At 44.9% G+C, this 14,342-nt stretch overlaps 1 protein-coding gene and 1 long non-coding RNA gene across 3 annotated transcripts in view; one reads left to right on the forward strand and one right to left on the reverse strand.

The window, feature by feature from the left end:
• The window catches only part of LOC116674163 (uncharacterized), a 25,074-nt gene extending 18,116 nt beyond the window's left edge, over positions 1 to 6,958 (reverse strand). The window contains exon 1 of the long non-coding RNA XR_004327994.1: positions 6,915 to 6,958. This is a non-coding gene — a long non-coding RNA (uncharacterized LOC116674163). The remainder of the gene's footprint in view (positions 1 to 6,914) is intronic.
• Positions 1 to 14,342, forward strand: part of LOC116674154 (histone demethylase UTY) — a 29,476-nt gene that overhangs the window by 13,274 nt on the left and 1,860 nt on the right. The window contains exons 10-27 of one of the 2 annotated variants that reach the window (XM_032506659.1): positions 842 to 968; positions 1,683 to 1,781; positions 2,172 to 2,391; positions 4,175 to 4,312; positions 6,337 to 6,468; positions 6,623 to 6,694; positions 6,781 to 6,888; positions 7,796 to 8,176; positions 8,699 to 9,585; positions 11,032 to 11,161; positions 11,301 to 11,406; positions 11,600 to 11,805; positions 11,924 to 11,985; positions 12,631 to 12,705; positions 12,823 to 12,971; positions 13,099 to 13,213; positions 13,312 to 13,499; positions 13,996 to 14,137. In XM_032506659.1, the coding sequence (XP_032362550.1) occupies positions 842 to 968; positions 1,683 to 1,781; positions 2,172 to 2,391; positions 4,175 to 4,312; positions 6,337 to 6,468; positions 6,623 to 6,694; positions 6,781 to 6,888; positions 7,796 to 8,176; positions 8,699 to 9,585; positions 11,032 to 11,161; positions 11,301 to 11,406; positions 11,600 to 11,805; positions 11,924 to 11,985; positions 12,631 to 12,705; positions 12,823 to 12,971; positions 13,099 to 13,213; positions 13,312 to 13,499; positions 13,996 to 14,137 (3,337 nt within the window). The remainder of the gene's footprint in view (positions 1 to 841; positions 969 to 1,682; positions 1,782 to 2,171; positions 2,392 to 4,174; positions 4,313 to 6,336; positions 6,469 to 6,622; positions 6,695 to 6,780; positions 6,889 to 7,795; positions 8,177 to 8,698; positions 9,586 to 11,031; positions 11,162 to 11,300; positions 11,407 to 11,599; positions 11,806 to 11,923; positions 11,986 to 12,630; positions 12,706 to 12,822; positions 12,972 to 13,098; positions 13,214 to 13,311; positions 13,500 to 13,995; positions 14,138 to 14,342) is intronic. The other variant, XM_032506660.1, reaches the window with a different exon arrangement.

Raw genomic sequence — 14,342 nt, forward strand, 5'->3', positions numbered from 1 at the left:
TTTGTTAAAAGCAAAATGTGTAAAACCAAAGTGTTGTGGTGCTGCAGAGACGTCCCAGCGTACAAATCGTATCTTATAGGCTAAAGAAAACATTTTTGTTTGGTACAGATCCTTACAAAAATCACACTGTAATCATTTTTAATTTTAAAGCTCCCATGGCATGAAAATTCCTCTTGGAGATTTTTTAACATTAAAATGCATTCCCCCAGCCTGCCCAGGTGTAAACCGAGCCCTGGGTATCCTGCTCTGCCTTTTGAGAAAATGAAAGCTCAGGTGGGCCAATCTGAAATCTTGCCCCTTATCACCTCATAAGGTTACTTCTCCTTTCTCTGCTTTGCCTACCCAGAGAATTTGGCCCACCCATTACTTAAAAATAGCTCATCTTAAGGAAAGCTCATTCTGATTCTGATTCTGATTGTGGGACTGTCTCTAGTGGCTGTTATTCTGCACCAAGGCTGAATTTTGGGAAAGAGACTTCAGATGTGGTTTTAGGGGACCACTATGGTCTATATAAAAGCATCCAAAGAGCACATCATGGGACCTTTTTTAAAAAAAAAAATTTTTAATAAGAAACAATGTTTCTTAAATGATCATTCTAATTTCCGGCCCACACTTTGGCCATCCTCAGGTGGAAGGCCTGAAATGGGAGTATCTTTTCGGAGCATTAAGCTGTTGTATAACCTTCTTTATACAAAAATGATCATTCCCTCCAATATTGTGAATCCAATCACAATATCAGTCAAAATAATCAGAATTACTCATTTGACTCATAATGTGCAGCCCTAGTCTCAACAAAGATGTTATTGGTGCTATGAGTCAACAACGTTTGAATGTTTTCCAGGCTGGATGCATCACACAGTGGAACAGCTCGGGGACAGAGCCAGCAGGGACAGCTATGCCATCCAGTGTTTGCAGAAATCTCTGGAGGCCGACCCCAACTCTGGACAGTCCTGGTACTTCCTTGGCAGGTACGTCGCACACACATTCGCAACATCAGAAGATGATGTCATTTAGCGTTGCAGTGCTTGTGACATTGGCCAAAATAAAAAAAACAGGGAAGTTATGGTCAAGGAAACTTGGTTAAGTATGTAAGAACATCAATATAATGGTCCTGGGATTCACACTGTGTCCTAGAGTAAATGGTGATAGTTTAGTTGGTCCTGCTCAGGACATTTGAAAACTTTTGAAAGTGTGGAAAGTTAATTGAAAGGCTTTTGTTTTTTCTGGACAGTAGTCTGAAGTTATAACATTAAATACTGATACTCTGATGGAATCAGGATCGGCCGGGGCCTCTTTTAATTGATCAGGAGTCCCCTGTGCCATCCAGCATTGGTCTCCATCAATCACTGGCACTGCTTCTTAACACACAATATTGTGAGAAAATGTGGTGAATGGGGAAACAACCTGCATCCATCTTACCTCTAATTTTAGGTTGTCATTTTAAGGTAATGGGAATTCTTATGTTAGCCTGACTTAACTTGAGATCAGGGGGGCAAAAAAAAAACCTTGATCACATGAAATGCCATCCCAAAACTTTACAGCATGCTGCATGCAGTCTTATACTATAAAGTTCAAATGACAATAACGTGTAAAAAGAAGCTCTATGAATCAGTTATTTGACACATTTGCCTAAATGCTTTCCATGTCTGTAGCACAACCCTTACAGCCTGTGTCTCCTGCAGGTGCTACTCTAGTATTGGGAAGGTCCAGGACGCCTTCATCTCCTATCGGCAATCCATAGACAAATCAGAGGCCAGTGCAGATACCTGGTGCTCTATAGGGTAAGGGTCAATTTGTTCACTCAAGGCTGCAGTTACCTTCTCTTTTAATAGTGTGTCTATATGACAGACTGTGGAAATACATGAATGCAAACTACCGTTGTCACCTTTTTAAGGTTTGTGAATAAATGTTTGGGAGTGACCTACATTCTTACCTTTTTATCTTTTGTTTTCCAAATCTATTCACCCATCCTACCTTAATTTTCCCAAATTAACCCCTTGATTCAATCACTTCATTATCCCTTACACTTCCTTTGTTTATCCCTCTTGTCTATCTTTATCATCAATTCCTCCTCATTTTCACTTCCTCATTGCTTCCTCTCGCTGCCCCTCTGTCTTTCTCCCATGCACCCCTTCCTCGCTTCCACCCACCTCCCCATTCCCCACCCTTAGGGTGTTGTACCAGCAGCAGAACCAGCCCATGGACGCGCTGCAGGCCTACATCTGCGCCGTGCAACTGGACCACAGCCACGCCGCTGCCTGGATGGATCTGGGCACGCTGTACGAGTCCTGCAACCAGCCGCACGATGCCATCAAGTGCTACATCAACGCCACACGCAGCAAGGGCTGCACCAACACCACAGCGCTAACCCACCGCATCAAATGCCTGCAGGTGGGTGGAGAGTGGAATTTAAAGCAAGAGACGCCCATACAATGGCTGTTTGGATGCAGCTTCAGTTTCATAGTCCTAAATATAAGGAGAATGTAACAATAAAAAGATGTTTGAATGCAGCTGTCAGCAACCGCATTTAAACGGGTGTGGTACACCTGTAAAAATAGAAGCAAAGTGAAACCAAAGGGACTGTCATTTTGCACACACACACAGACTCACACACTTTCTGCCAGCCTGGATATCATTATTTAAAAGTGCCATGTGTCTGGCTCTGCATTAAGGAAACTTGGCCTGCATCGCGGCTTTTATCCAATATCTTTTGTAGTGTAGTTGGTATAAAAGTGTTGAGAGAGAACAGCAGCAGCTTAATGACACATGCTGTCATATCATTAACTGAAACGGCTGCCTCCTATTTATGTAATTTGTGCGCTCCACAGGTGTTTTAACTGAGCTCAATTGGCCGTATGTGGCAGCTGGTGTACCTGGACAAACAAAGACTTGTATTTACTATTTTATTGAAATGGCAGATTACAGATCAATCCGAAAATGCCTGGATTAGTTTGGGACATCATGAATTGAAAACGCTGGCTGCTGTTTATTTGTTCATGCTGCTCTGGGGCTCACACGCTAGGAACAGATTCACCCAAAGCTGTTCGGTGCATCTCATGTGCATTATGGCCAGAGGACACGCAATTAGTGCCACAAAATGAAGACAAAATAAAAAACACTTACCAAAGTTTCTCTAATGATGCCATTTAAAAGGCATGCTGAGAAATACACAAATACCTTTTGAAAAGCACTGGCCAGTGCAAGCTGATGGTTGGTTCCCTCAGCAGCGGCGGCCTCTTGTTTTTCCTAACTTTTCTAAAATTTAAACTCCTTTCCTCTCTCCTGCCCTTTGCTAGCATCCCTGTGAAGTCACAACTGTGTTAAATAAGTCTATTTAATTCCACAGGGATGTGATTAGGGAATCCTATTGGGCACAAAGGAAACCTCCTACAAGACCTAAAAGCCTACAGCGAGGAAAAACCTGAGAAACTGAATCAAGTGTCCAGAATACAATAAAACTGACCAGGGATCTCTATTTTTGCCTGACTTCCACCTCCCATTCTTTCATGACCTTAACTCATGCCTGGCTGATAGGTAGTTGCTCCTTACTGGAACCTCTTTTGCTGCGTATGCTGGGCAGCGTAATAAAAGGGAAACACGTTGTAGCACCCTTGAGGAATAACTTCCTTTATTTTAAGGATTCCTTTTTTTAATCTTGAAGACAGATTGTTTCATGGGGAAGCCAACAATTGCCGACTCAAACTTGCCCTTCCATAGATTTAACAACCGGGGTTTTAACAATCCCCGTATCTCATGTGTTAGTTTATTCATCTATATTTTCGTCCACGCAATGTCATTGTCCTTTACATATGCATGACGGAATGTTACATTTTCCACCAGTTATGTTAGCATAAATCCATGGCATTAAGGCAAGCTCACAGGCTTGTTTTAATGGAATTGTGAATGTGTCCGGGATTACTGTTACTGAATGTCACTCGAGTACCTCCTTGTGTGGTTGATGTACACAACATAGGTCTATTAGCCAGCCAAGACACAAGTTTGCATATCGCTGTCAGTTTCCAACCTAGCTTCACTTGTGCTATAACCTCTACCTATTTACCATTGCTGATCATTTCCTTGTTTTGAGGTCATCGTTTTCCTCCCCTCCCCCCCAAAAAAAGCCTTGTGTTTTATTATTTTTTTTGTTTTTTCACGTCGTTTTCCATTCCCCTAGGCTCAGTTGAGTAACCCCCAGCTCAGTAGCCTACAGGGTAAAAGTAAAATGCTCCCTCTTATTGAGGAGGCATGGAGTCTACCAATCCCAGCTGAGCTAACCTCCAGGCAGGGAGGCCTGAGCAGTGCACCACAGCAGGTGAGAGACCAGATAGAGCAACTTACACCTCCTCCTCCCCCACCCACCCACCCACTCCCTCCCCTCCCTCCCTTCCCTGTGACTGAGTGCACACTCAGACACATAAGAACTCAAACACTTAATCGTAATGTACACGCAGACATACCTGCAGGTCAACAAATGCGCATGCACTGTTGTCCATACTGATGGGTAACACTTGAGCTTAACTTCACCTTTTTGTGTGTGTTTGTCTAAAGAAGCCAACTGCAATATTCTATGAATACCTTTTTTTTAACTCCAAAATGAATGCTAGATTGGAGACTTTGACTTTTATTGTAAGTGCACTGTTTCTGCTTCAAGGTAACAGAAATTGAATACCAAGTTATTCATCACACTATTTTCAAGTGTGACATGTCCAGGTCATGGCTGCTTTATGGCATCTGTTTTGAACGAGGCGAGGTCTAGCCAAGTGTTGCCCAGTCCTGCACTCCCCTCTTCTTCTCCACAGCACAGTTGTCACTCGGCTTCACCCATCACGCTCAGTTCGAAACCAAAACCAATAAATCAACAAAACACTTTTCTCTTTCCCATTCAATTTCCCCTTCTATTTTTTCCTGTTTTTAATCTAATTTGGTATACAGGATAACCGCCCCCCACCCTGCAGTTCATTCACAAATCCAGTTTTGCTCTTTGTCTGCTTTGCTTAAGAGCGGGAGATGATAATTCTCACACTCATTGACGTTCGGCCTTTATGGCTTTTGACCCTGCCCCAGTGTGATTGGTGAGGTCGTGCTGCTGTAGAGTATACCCCGGCTTCCCATTGGCTCTGTCCATCTTCCTCCCCTTTTCAGTAGTTGACCTTAGATGTCCTGGAGCTGCTCACAAAGCGCCAGCAACGCCCCCTAGTGTCTCATCACCACGTCACTCATTCATGCCCATCATACTGTAGATGCGAGTAATTCTGTTGTGTTTGTGTGTGATCACTTTTGTGTGTGTTATTGACCTCTAGCATCGTTGATTTATCGGCTTTTACTTGGTGAGAGTCAATTCACTGTGAGACAGATTCCAATGTGAATGCTTATGGAATGGGGACATTTTGGATAGGGTCAGATGTGACTTCATACATAGCTTTTTTTGTTTGTTTGCCCAGTTATTGCTATGCACTTTACATAAATGAAATGTTTTTTTTATTTATCTCCAAGTTCTGGTGGAAGCAGAATGAGAGACTTCAAAGGACTATAGAAGTGTAGCAGTCGAATATTCAACTTATTTTAAAGGCAGCTGTAACAAAACAAAGCAAGCTAATGCTACTCCATTTTAAAAGCAACAGTGAGGTGTTGTTAAAAATAAATTCCTGAGCAGTCACACCTAGCTCATAAGCCCCCCCCCATCCCTAGAGGTAATGGTAAGGCTGTCAGTGTGTGGAATGTGTTTTACCCTTTCACTTTAAAGGTTGAATTAGGCTATTGTACCCTTAAACCGCTGCAACTGCCTTATATTGTCTGAAAGTGCAATATGGAATACATGGATTTGCTGTAAAGAATTTATACTAAGAGTTGTTATGACAACTTTGAGGGCTGCAGGTGTTGACACGAAGCAGTAGTGATGATTTTCTACCAAGAGAACTACCCCGGGGCTGTTGTTGCTCTATGAAGTAACACCTTCAGATACACAGGAATGTTTTTGCTCTACATGTCCTGCTTGTTTGTTTAAGCGCCAACACAGAATCACAGTATTGCTCTCCTTTTTCTCTCTTTCTTCTTATTCTCCATCCTTTGCTTTGCTTTGCCCTTTGACCACTTCCTCCTGCCGTACTATGTTTTCTCCCTGTTGGCTACTTGATGAATAAATATTCTTGATTGCTTTTTCCACACTCCCTCCATTTAATTTTCCATTATTTGTTTTTGCCACTTATTTCTCCCACTTGCTTTACGCTTTCCTGTCTTCCATTACCTTTTTGTTATGTCCTTTCTTGTACGTTCTTTTCCTCCATACGTCTCTTTTGCTTCCCTCCGCCTGCACTCCCGCCATCCTCTCCCCTCCAGGCTTGTAAGCCCAATCACAGTGCAGAAGGTGGGGGCTTGGGTCAGTCTCTGCCCCCTCATGTGGGCCCACTGGGCCAAGCAGAGGACCAGTCCTGCCCCACCAAGAGGAGGAGAGCCTCCAGCCCTGCCAAGGTAAATGCCACAGTGACGGCGTCATTTAACTGCTGCTTTCCTCTTATAGCAGGCAGAGTTACAGTCATGCAGTTTAATCAGTACTCTGTCCTTAACTACTTCCTTTACACCTTACATGTTATGCATATTTTCAATTTTATAATGGGTTTTTCAGGGTGATTCATGGGTCAGTAACCCACCACAGCAGCCAGTTCCCAACTGGTACCTCTCCCCGCAGAAATTACAGGTTAGCAATAGCTCTCATCTCATATTAAACTTAAGTTTTATTATCTCTGCTTGCGTAAACTATTTTTTGTGTCCGTTTATCTTCAGGCGCTGGAACAGATGCGGAGTAACCGGGCCAGCCTGAAGCCCCAACAGCTTCAGATTTTGGGGCAGCTGGAGGCTCAGCTCGCCATGATGCAGCAGCACCAGCACCAGGTAAAAACCTCTCCCGTTTCTCTCACTCACACACACACACACACACACACACACACACACACACACACACACACACACACACACACTTGGATCAAACATTTACACGTGTCACTTGCCGTTCATTCATTCATTCATATTTATTATACAGGAAAGTTAGAAAAAGCAACATTACATTACAATGTAAAAACGGGCCTGACTCAGTTTAAAAACTGGTTTTCAGCAGGTTCCTGTTCTGCAGAAACGTAAAACGTTGGTTAATTAAATTAAATCAATTTTACATTAAAATGCTTTCCTGATCCTTATCTTGGTCTAGCATTCCCTGTTCCTGTCAGGTTCACACAAGGCCTAGGACTGTTGAATCAACATGTATTTACCCTCAGAAACTGCCATTTCCATACATGATGCACATCTGTACCCATGAATGCTTGGACAAAATATGTTTTACATGTACGTGTATGCATGATGATCCATGCTAGTGTTGTGTGTGCCACTACATGACATTTTCACAGTAACGTGTTAGAATTTAATTACATAAATGTTAGAATAAATGAACTCACTAATCCAGAGTGTGAAGACGCTGCATGATCTGTGATCCTACTGTGGCATTCAGACCTGACGGGAGCTAGTCCAATCCTTTTCATGGTGTCGTGGCATGCATAGCTGTTCAGCCGTTGTGGTTTGGCACATAATACGATGCAAGTGAGAGCAGGAAAGTTTAAACATGGACAGATAGCAATGTTAACATGTTTTTCTAACTGACTCTGAATTGTCTTTTGATGGTAGAGTTCACCCATCTGGGTCTCTAACCAGGTTTTAACAAACAATAATAAATGACACAAAACAAAAGTTTCAAGCTTTAATTACAGTTAAACTAGTGTTTTATGGTTGTCATCTTTTCCATTTATAGATGAGACAGAATGCCTCAGGAGGTCAGGTGCGCCCCTCTCTCCCCAACGGCCCCACCACAAACTCCCTCCCCTCCCCCAACCCCAGCCTCCACCCCATCCGGCCCCACTTGGGACCCCAGCGGCCCCTGTGCCCGCCTCAGCCACTGGCCAATGGGCCCGTGGGCCCTGGGACACATGGACACTTAGACTCCCTCCCTGTGGGTGTTAGTAGTAACAGTAGTAATAATCAGTCAGGGCCCATAGCCACAGGACCCAACGGAGATGTGCCTTACCTGCAACCTGCCGGCAGCGGCGACGCAGCACTGCTACCTCACACCTGCACAAGCACGCAAACACAGGACGCCACGCCGCGCCAGGCCCTGCACCTAAACTCCTCTCAGGTTAGACATCACTCACTGTTGTTGTGTTTTCAGTGCCTGTGACAGAGCATCCACACGTCCCAAACAAGCTCCCTCTTGCAGGTTCTCCAAACCTCAGCTAAGAAATTACGTAATTAGTACAATTTATTTTATTTGTAAAATAGTTTTATCCTGCTTTCTGTTGTAAAATAATCCATCAAAAAATCCATCAAGTGGTTTCTTGAAGCTGGCTGTGAAGTCCCTCCCGTGAGACTGTAAATGAAAGTGTGCAGGAATTCTTACGTGTTCTATCTTCAATGTCTGGTACAGAGCCAAGATATGGACGTAGCACATGTAAGAATAGAAAAGGGTCACAACTTCAATGTCATGCTTTAATTTATTAAGTTACAGCATCTCAATTCTCCGAACGAAGGATCATTAGGTATATGCCTGGCAAATGTTGTCAATATGGTGACCTAATTATTAGTAATGACCTCAAATTCAAGTCACCCCGCCTGGACTTTCTGCTTTCCCTCATTAACAGTTGCTCTCTTCTTCCTTCAGGGGCTTCAGAAGGGGGGTGTTCCACATGCGACGGGCTCCAGTAGTGAGGGGACCCTCTCTCAACCCCAGACCCCTAACTCCATTGCCCCTGTGCACCCCAACAATCAGGTTGGACATTCCACTAATGCCCCATCGCCACGACAGCAGGCCCACAACCACCTCCCGTCCCCTCCCTCCCTCCCCCACTCCTCTACCTCAGGTGGAGCAGCACCTGGTGCGTCCGCTACCAAAGATAGCAACACCACAGCCGCCCTCGTCACGGCAACCGCATCCCTCGGCAATGGGGGCTCCGAGGGCAAGACGCCATCGCCACAGCCATCATCTGATGGCAGATTGGCGCAGGCAGATGGCCTGGCCAATCACGTGCACTCGGGGGAGGGCAAGGTGGCAGAGGGTGGCGAGAAGCCGAGCCTTAGCGCAGACAATCCCAGACTATCTGCCCTGCTGGAAGGCGGGAAGTACCCTGTGGGGGGTGAGGGACCGTCACAGGGGACAGCAGCCACAGCATCCACCACGTCCGAGTCCCACAAGAAAATCAACAACATCCACCCGGCTGTCCTGCCCTCCACCCCCCACGCACAGGGCAGCTCGGCCGCCTCCTCGCCCGTCTCTGCCATATCCACCGCCACGCCCTCCCCCAAATCCTCAGAACACACCCAAACAGGCGTCCACAGTCCCGCTATCGCCGCCGTATCTACTGCACCTGCCGTAAACGGTAACGGCAAAGCAGGAATCTCTGAGGACTCTCAAAGCCCGATGAAGACGGAGCCGCCCGCTGTCACCAGTCTCAAAGCTACGCCTCCACATGCACACAGCTCCTCATCATCGTCATCGTCATCTTCAATATCAATCTACCCCAGCTCCACAGACGTGCTGAAGGCCTGCAGGTGAGACTGAAATCCCTCATTGTTTTTTCTTTTACATCGTGGTGTCCTGCAGATGCACTCAGACAGTATCCTGCCGGCCCTCTTTAATTCTTGGCAAGAATAATTGCTCTTAGCGGGGAAGTTACGGTGTAGACAAAAGATTTAACACAGTCAGGCCATAACGGATCTTTAAAGGTCCCATGGCATGAAAATTTCCCTTTGAGATTAGTATGAGTTGCCCCAGCCTGCCCATGGTCCCCCAGTGGCTATAAATGACGATAGGTGTGAACCGAGCCCTGGGTATCCTGCTCTGCCTTTGAGAAAATTAAAGCTCACATGGGCCGATCTGGAATCTTGCTCTTTATGATGACATAAGGGGCAACAGTACCTTCCCTTTCACTGTTTTGCTTGCCCATAGAATTTGGCCCGCCCATTAGAGAGAGCCATCATGGACAAGCAAAGTGGAAGTTGGTGAAGGCCACACCCTATCTGTCTCTAGTTGCTGTAATTCTGCTCCAAGGCTGAATTTTGGAAAAGAGACTTCACATACAGTATTAGGGGACCACTAAGGTATATATAAAAACATCCAGAGAGCATCATTGGACCTTTTAAGTGTACAATCTAGTCTAAGTTGATCAATTCTGACAAGGACAAGACTTTGTTTAGTAGTGTGTACACATGAAAATGGTCTTGATTAGTGGAAATGGGTGGCTGCTTCAGTGTGTATGAATATGAAGCCTGGAAATGTGTGCACCTCACTTACATAGAAATGTTGGTTATGGTGCGTCACGTGTAACATTTAAAACCCATTTACTAAATGCTTTGTACTGTAAATGTACTTTTTTATAATATAAATATATAGATTGCATGACTGTACTGTTTGAAATATTCCATGCCTGTTTTCCAAAATGTTACAGGTCTGAAGTTAAGTTTGGTACTTTGGTACTAATGGTTGCTTGCTCTGTGTGTTATGGTAACAATAATTTGTGAGATTAATCTATCAGAGTTAAAAGGCTTCCGCTGTATATCTGTAATGGTGCATGCAGGAGAAGCACCATTGTGGTTTGTTTTGAAGATGTCTCCTCCCAGTGGAATTTCAGAGTAACTACAGAACCAAAGGCAAATTATTATGTAACTGTAAACAACACCGAAGGTTACTGGGCAGCCTTGTTGCCATGCAGATGTTATTTAGCGCAGATTATTCAGTTGAATAAATTCCTCCCATTTGGTTGCTCTTCTTTTATCACATGGAAATAAATTCTCCCCTATTTTACATACGATTGGTAAAATGTGGCATCACCATGCATAGAGTTAAGATAATTCTGTTAAATGGACTGCAAAGGAGTATTAGTAGATAAGATCTGAAGTCTACTAAGTATTATTTACTGGGGTGTTATTTCCCTGTCTGTTGTTCCTTGCCCTTGCTGCTGTCACTACAAACATTTTCTGCATTGTGTGTGTGTGCAGGAACCTGGGGAGGAATGGTCTCTCCAACAGCAGTATCCTCCTTGATAAGTGCCCCCCACCCCGGCTGCCCCCTCCACCCTCACCAGCCCTGCCCAAAGACAAGCTCAACCCCCCCACCCCCAGCATCTATGTGAGTATTTCCCAGGTGGCCACAAGCTACTTTAAGATGACTTAAAGTATTAAGGATATTTTATTTTCCGTTACCTGATGAGTCTTGTTCATTAAAGCAGGTGGTCATAGTACTATATGATATCCTTTAACTTTAACAGCTGGAGAACAAGAGGGATGCTTTCTTCCCCCCACTGCACCAGTTCTGCACAAACCCCTCCAACCCTGTCACTGTCATCAGAGGACTGGCTGGAGCACTCAAACTGGGTAAGTGCTTTGTTTACAATATCTAATGTACTGTATGTATTTTTCCCGGAAATATACACAGTACAAGTCAAAAGTTTGGACACGCTTTCTTTTCCACTTGAATGGGAAAGACGTGTCCAAACTTTTGACTCCATCACTAAGACGTGCATATTTTAATTATTTGGGTCCCCCCGTGGCGTCCGTTTCTCTGCAGACTTGGGTCTGTTCTCCACAAAGACGTTGGTAGAGGCCAACCCGGAGCACCTGGTGGAGGTCTGGACTCAGCTCTCTCAGCCCGCCGATGAGAACTGGGATCCGGCCGGCACCAAGAAAATGTGGCGCTGTGAAAGCGCCCGCGCCCACACCACCATCGCCAAATACGCGCAGTATCAGGCTGCTTCCTTCCAGGAATCCCTACGGGTCAGTTGTGCTTAATCTGTGTTCTCTGGATTCCACTGAACTTCTAAGGATACAAAAATTTGTTATATAGATATGTTAGAACACAGCTGGCTTATTGCGTTTCCTTTTTTGGTTTCAGGAGGAAAATGAGAAGAAGGCACTAAAGGAGCCCTCGGACACAGAGCCAGCGTCAGCAGAGAGGTACCTAATGTTGTTCTGTCTATTTAGTTCCCTTTACTTTGATTGTTTAGCCCCATTAGACTATCATTAGACTAGCGTGTGGATATCAGACTATCCACACGCTGCAGAGCGGAGGAGGATCCGGCTAGTCCACACAGCATTCTGGGATGGGAGGAAAAACCTGCTCTGGTGGTTTTGGCATTTATTTAAACCAATCCCAATCGTCATGGGCAACACTAAGCTCTGCTTGGAGCCACTTTAAAATAGTTGTGCGATAGAAAACACTGATTGGACGGACTAGTTAGGTGTCTCAATTTACCCTGCAGAGATCTGAGGAGCAGTTAACCATAGTCCTCAGAAGTCCCCCAGAGTTTAAAATTCCAACACAAAGAAAGCGGGAGGAAAACGGACATCGGTGAAAATACATCAATACATGTATTTGTACAAAAATACAAAATACCGGACAAATTTCCTGCTGCACTGGAGCAATCCAGGACGTGGAACGTCAAGGATATAGACTAGGTTTAGCTTAATTGTATTATGTTTTGCAAAATAGTTTTGGAATAACATCAAAATATCCAGTCTGAAATGTATCATTGGGAGATATTGAGCACATTAAACAGTGTCTGTCTGTCTGTCTGTCTGTCTGTCTGTCTCTCTCTTCAGTGTTGCACGCAAAAGAAGGGGACCCTTAAAGCACATCAAGTTTGGAACCAACATCGATGTGTCTGATGAAAGGAAGTGAGTATGGTTCTGGATTTGTAGCATGCCTTAGCCTATGCTTTGACACACTCAGCCCCGAGCAGTTTTAACTTAAAAGCGCTATCATGACAATGTGTCGATGCCACTCTCTTCCAGGTGGAAACAGCAACTCCAGGAGCTGAGTAAACTGCCGGCCTTTGCTCGAGTCGTATCGGCCGGCAACCTGCTCAGCCACGTGGGCCACACCATCCTGGGCATGAACACCGTTCAGCTCTACATGAAGGTCCCTGGGAGCAGGATAGCAGGTTAATACACACACTCACGCTTAACAACCTGGGACAAATGATTCCTACACTTTTGTGCGTAGGTTTTGGTATGTGGATTAGAACATTTAAGAGTTTTGTTTGTTGTTGTTGTTGTATGTCTCTTCAGGTCACCAGGAACACAATAACTTCTGTGCCGTCAACATTAACATCGGACCGGGAGACTGTGAATGGTTTGCCGTACCAGAGCCCTACTGGGGAGTGATGAGCAACTTCTGTGAAAAGTAAGTAAGATAGAGGGTGTCTTATGCTGTACAGATCTCCCCCCCCCACCCACAATTCCTGTGTCTAACACAACCGTCTTTCCCTGTCACACCTCCAGGAACAACATCAACTTCCTGATGGGCTCGTGGTGGCCCAACCTGGAGGACCTGTACGAGGCTGACGTGCCCGTCTATCGGTTCATCCAGCGCCCCGGCGACCTGGTGTGGCTCAACACCGGCACCGTCCACTGGGTGCAGGCCATTGGCTGGTGCAACAACATCGCCTGGAACGTTGGACCTCTCACCGGTACACCTGGGATTATGGGTTAATGTCACACTAGAGGACACTCTGCCTGTCTGTTTTATGATTTCCCCCTCCACACACACTTCTTATAATCTTCCTCTTTGTTTGTCTTTAACCACTTAAGACGTGTCTTATTGGAAAATGATGTCGATTTTCCTCACAAAATTCACAACCTTGTCTTAATAGTAATTATGCCTGATATGATGACCTTTACAGCGATGTTTAAAATAGTTTTCTACTGATTGGTGACCTTTTTAGCTGATCTGAACTGATTACTGCAGGATCTTAGTCCCCGTCTAGAGCAGAGGCATCTTTCCGTTGTCTCTACGATGGCAGGAATACACTTGCATATTAACCAGTGCACCTGTTTACGCTCTCCACATAATGGCTACCTCCAATCCACCTTTGATGCTTCTTTTGGCATCTTTAAGTGCATTTTAACATTGCCTGGTTTCTTGTGTTCGTGTCAAGTAATGTGCAGTACGTTTCACTTTTCCAGCCCACCAGTACAAGCTGGCTGTGGAGCGCTACGAGTGGAATAAGCTCCAGAGTGTCAAGTCCATGGTTCCCATGGTGCACCTCTCCTGGAACATGGCACGCAACATCAAAGTGTCCGACCACAAGCTGTTTGAGATGATCAAGTGAGTCATCAACTCCTTTATATGTATGGCTGGGTACCAAATTCAAGACTTTTTTTGGCACCGACCGAATTGCTTCTAAAGTATCGAGTATTTAAAAATGCCTCGTCATTCAATACCTAATTTCAATCCATAAAGAGTAAATCATATCCGCGTTGGTGAACCAATAAGCATGCCGCATGTTTCTACCCATCTAATAATGCTGGTC

The sequence above is a fragment of the Etheostoma spectabile genome, chromosome 24, assembly GCF_008692095.1.
Source record: "Etheostoma spectabile isolate EspeVRDwgs_2016 chromosome 24, UIUC_Espe_1.0, whole genome shotgun sequence".
Lineage (NCBI taxonomy): Eukaryota > Metazoa > Chordata > Actinopteri > Perciformes > Percidae > Etheostoma > Etheostoma spectabile.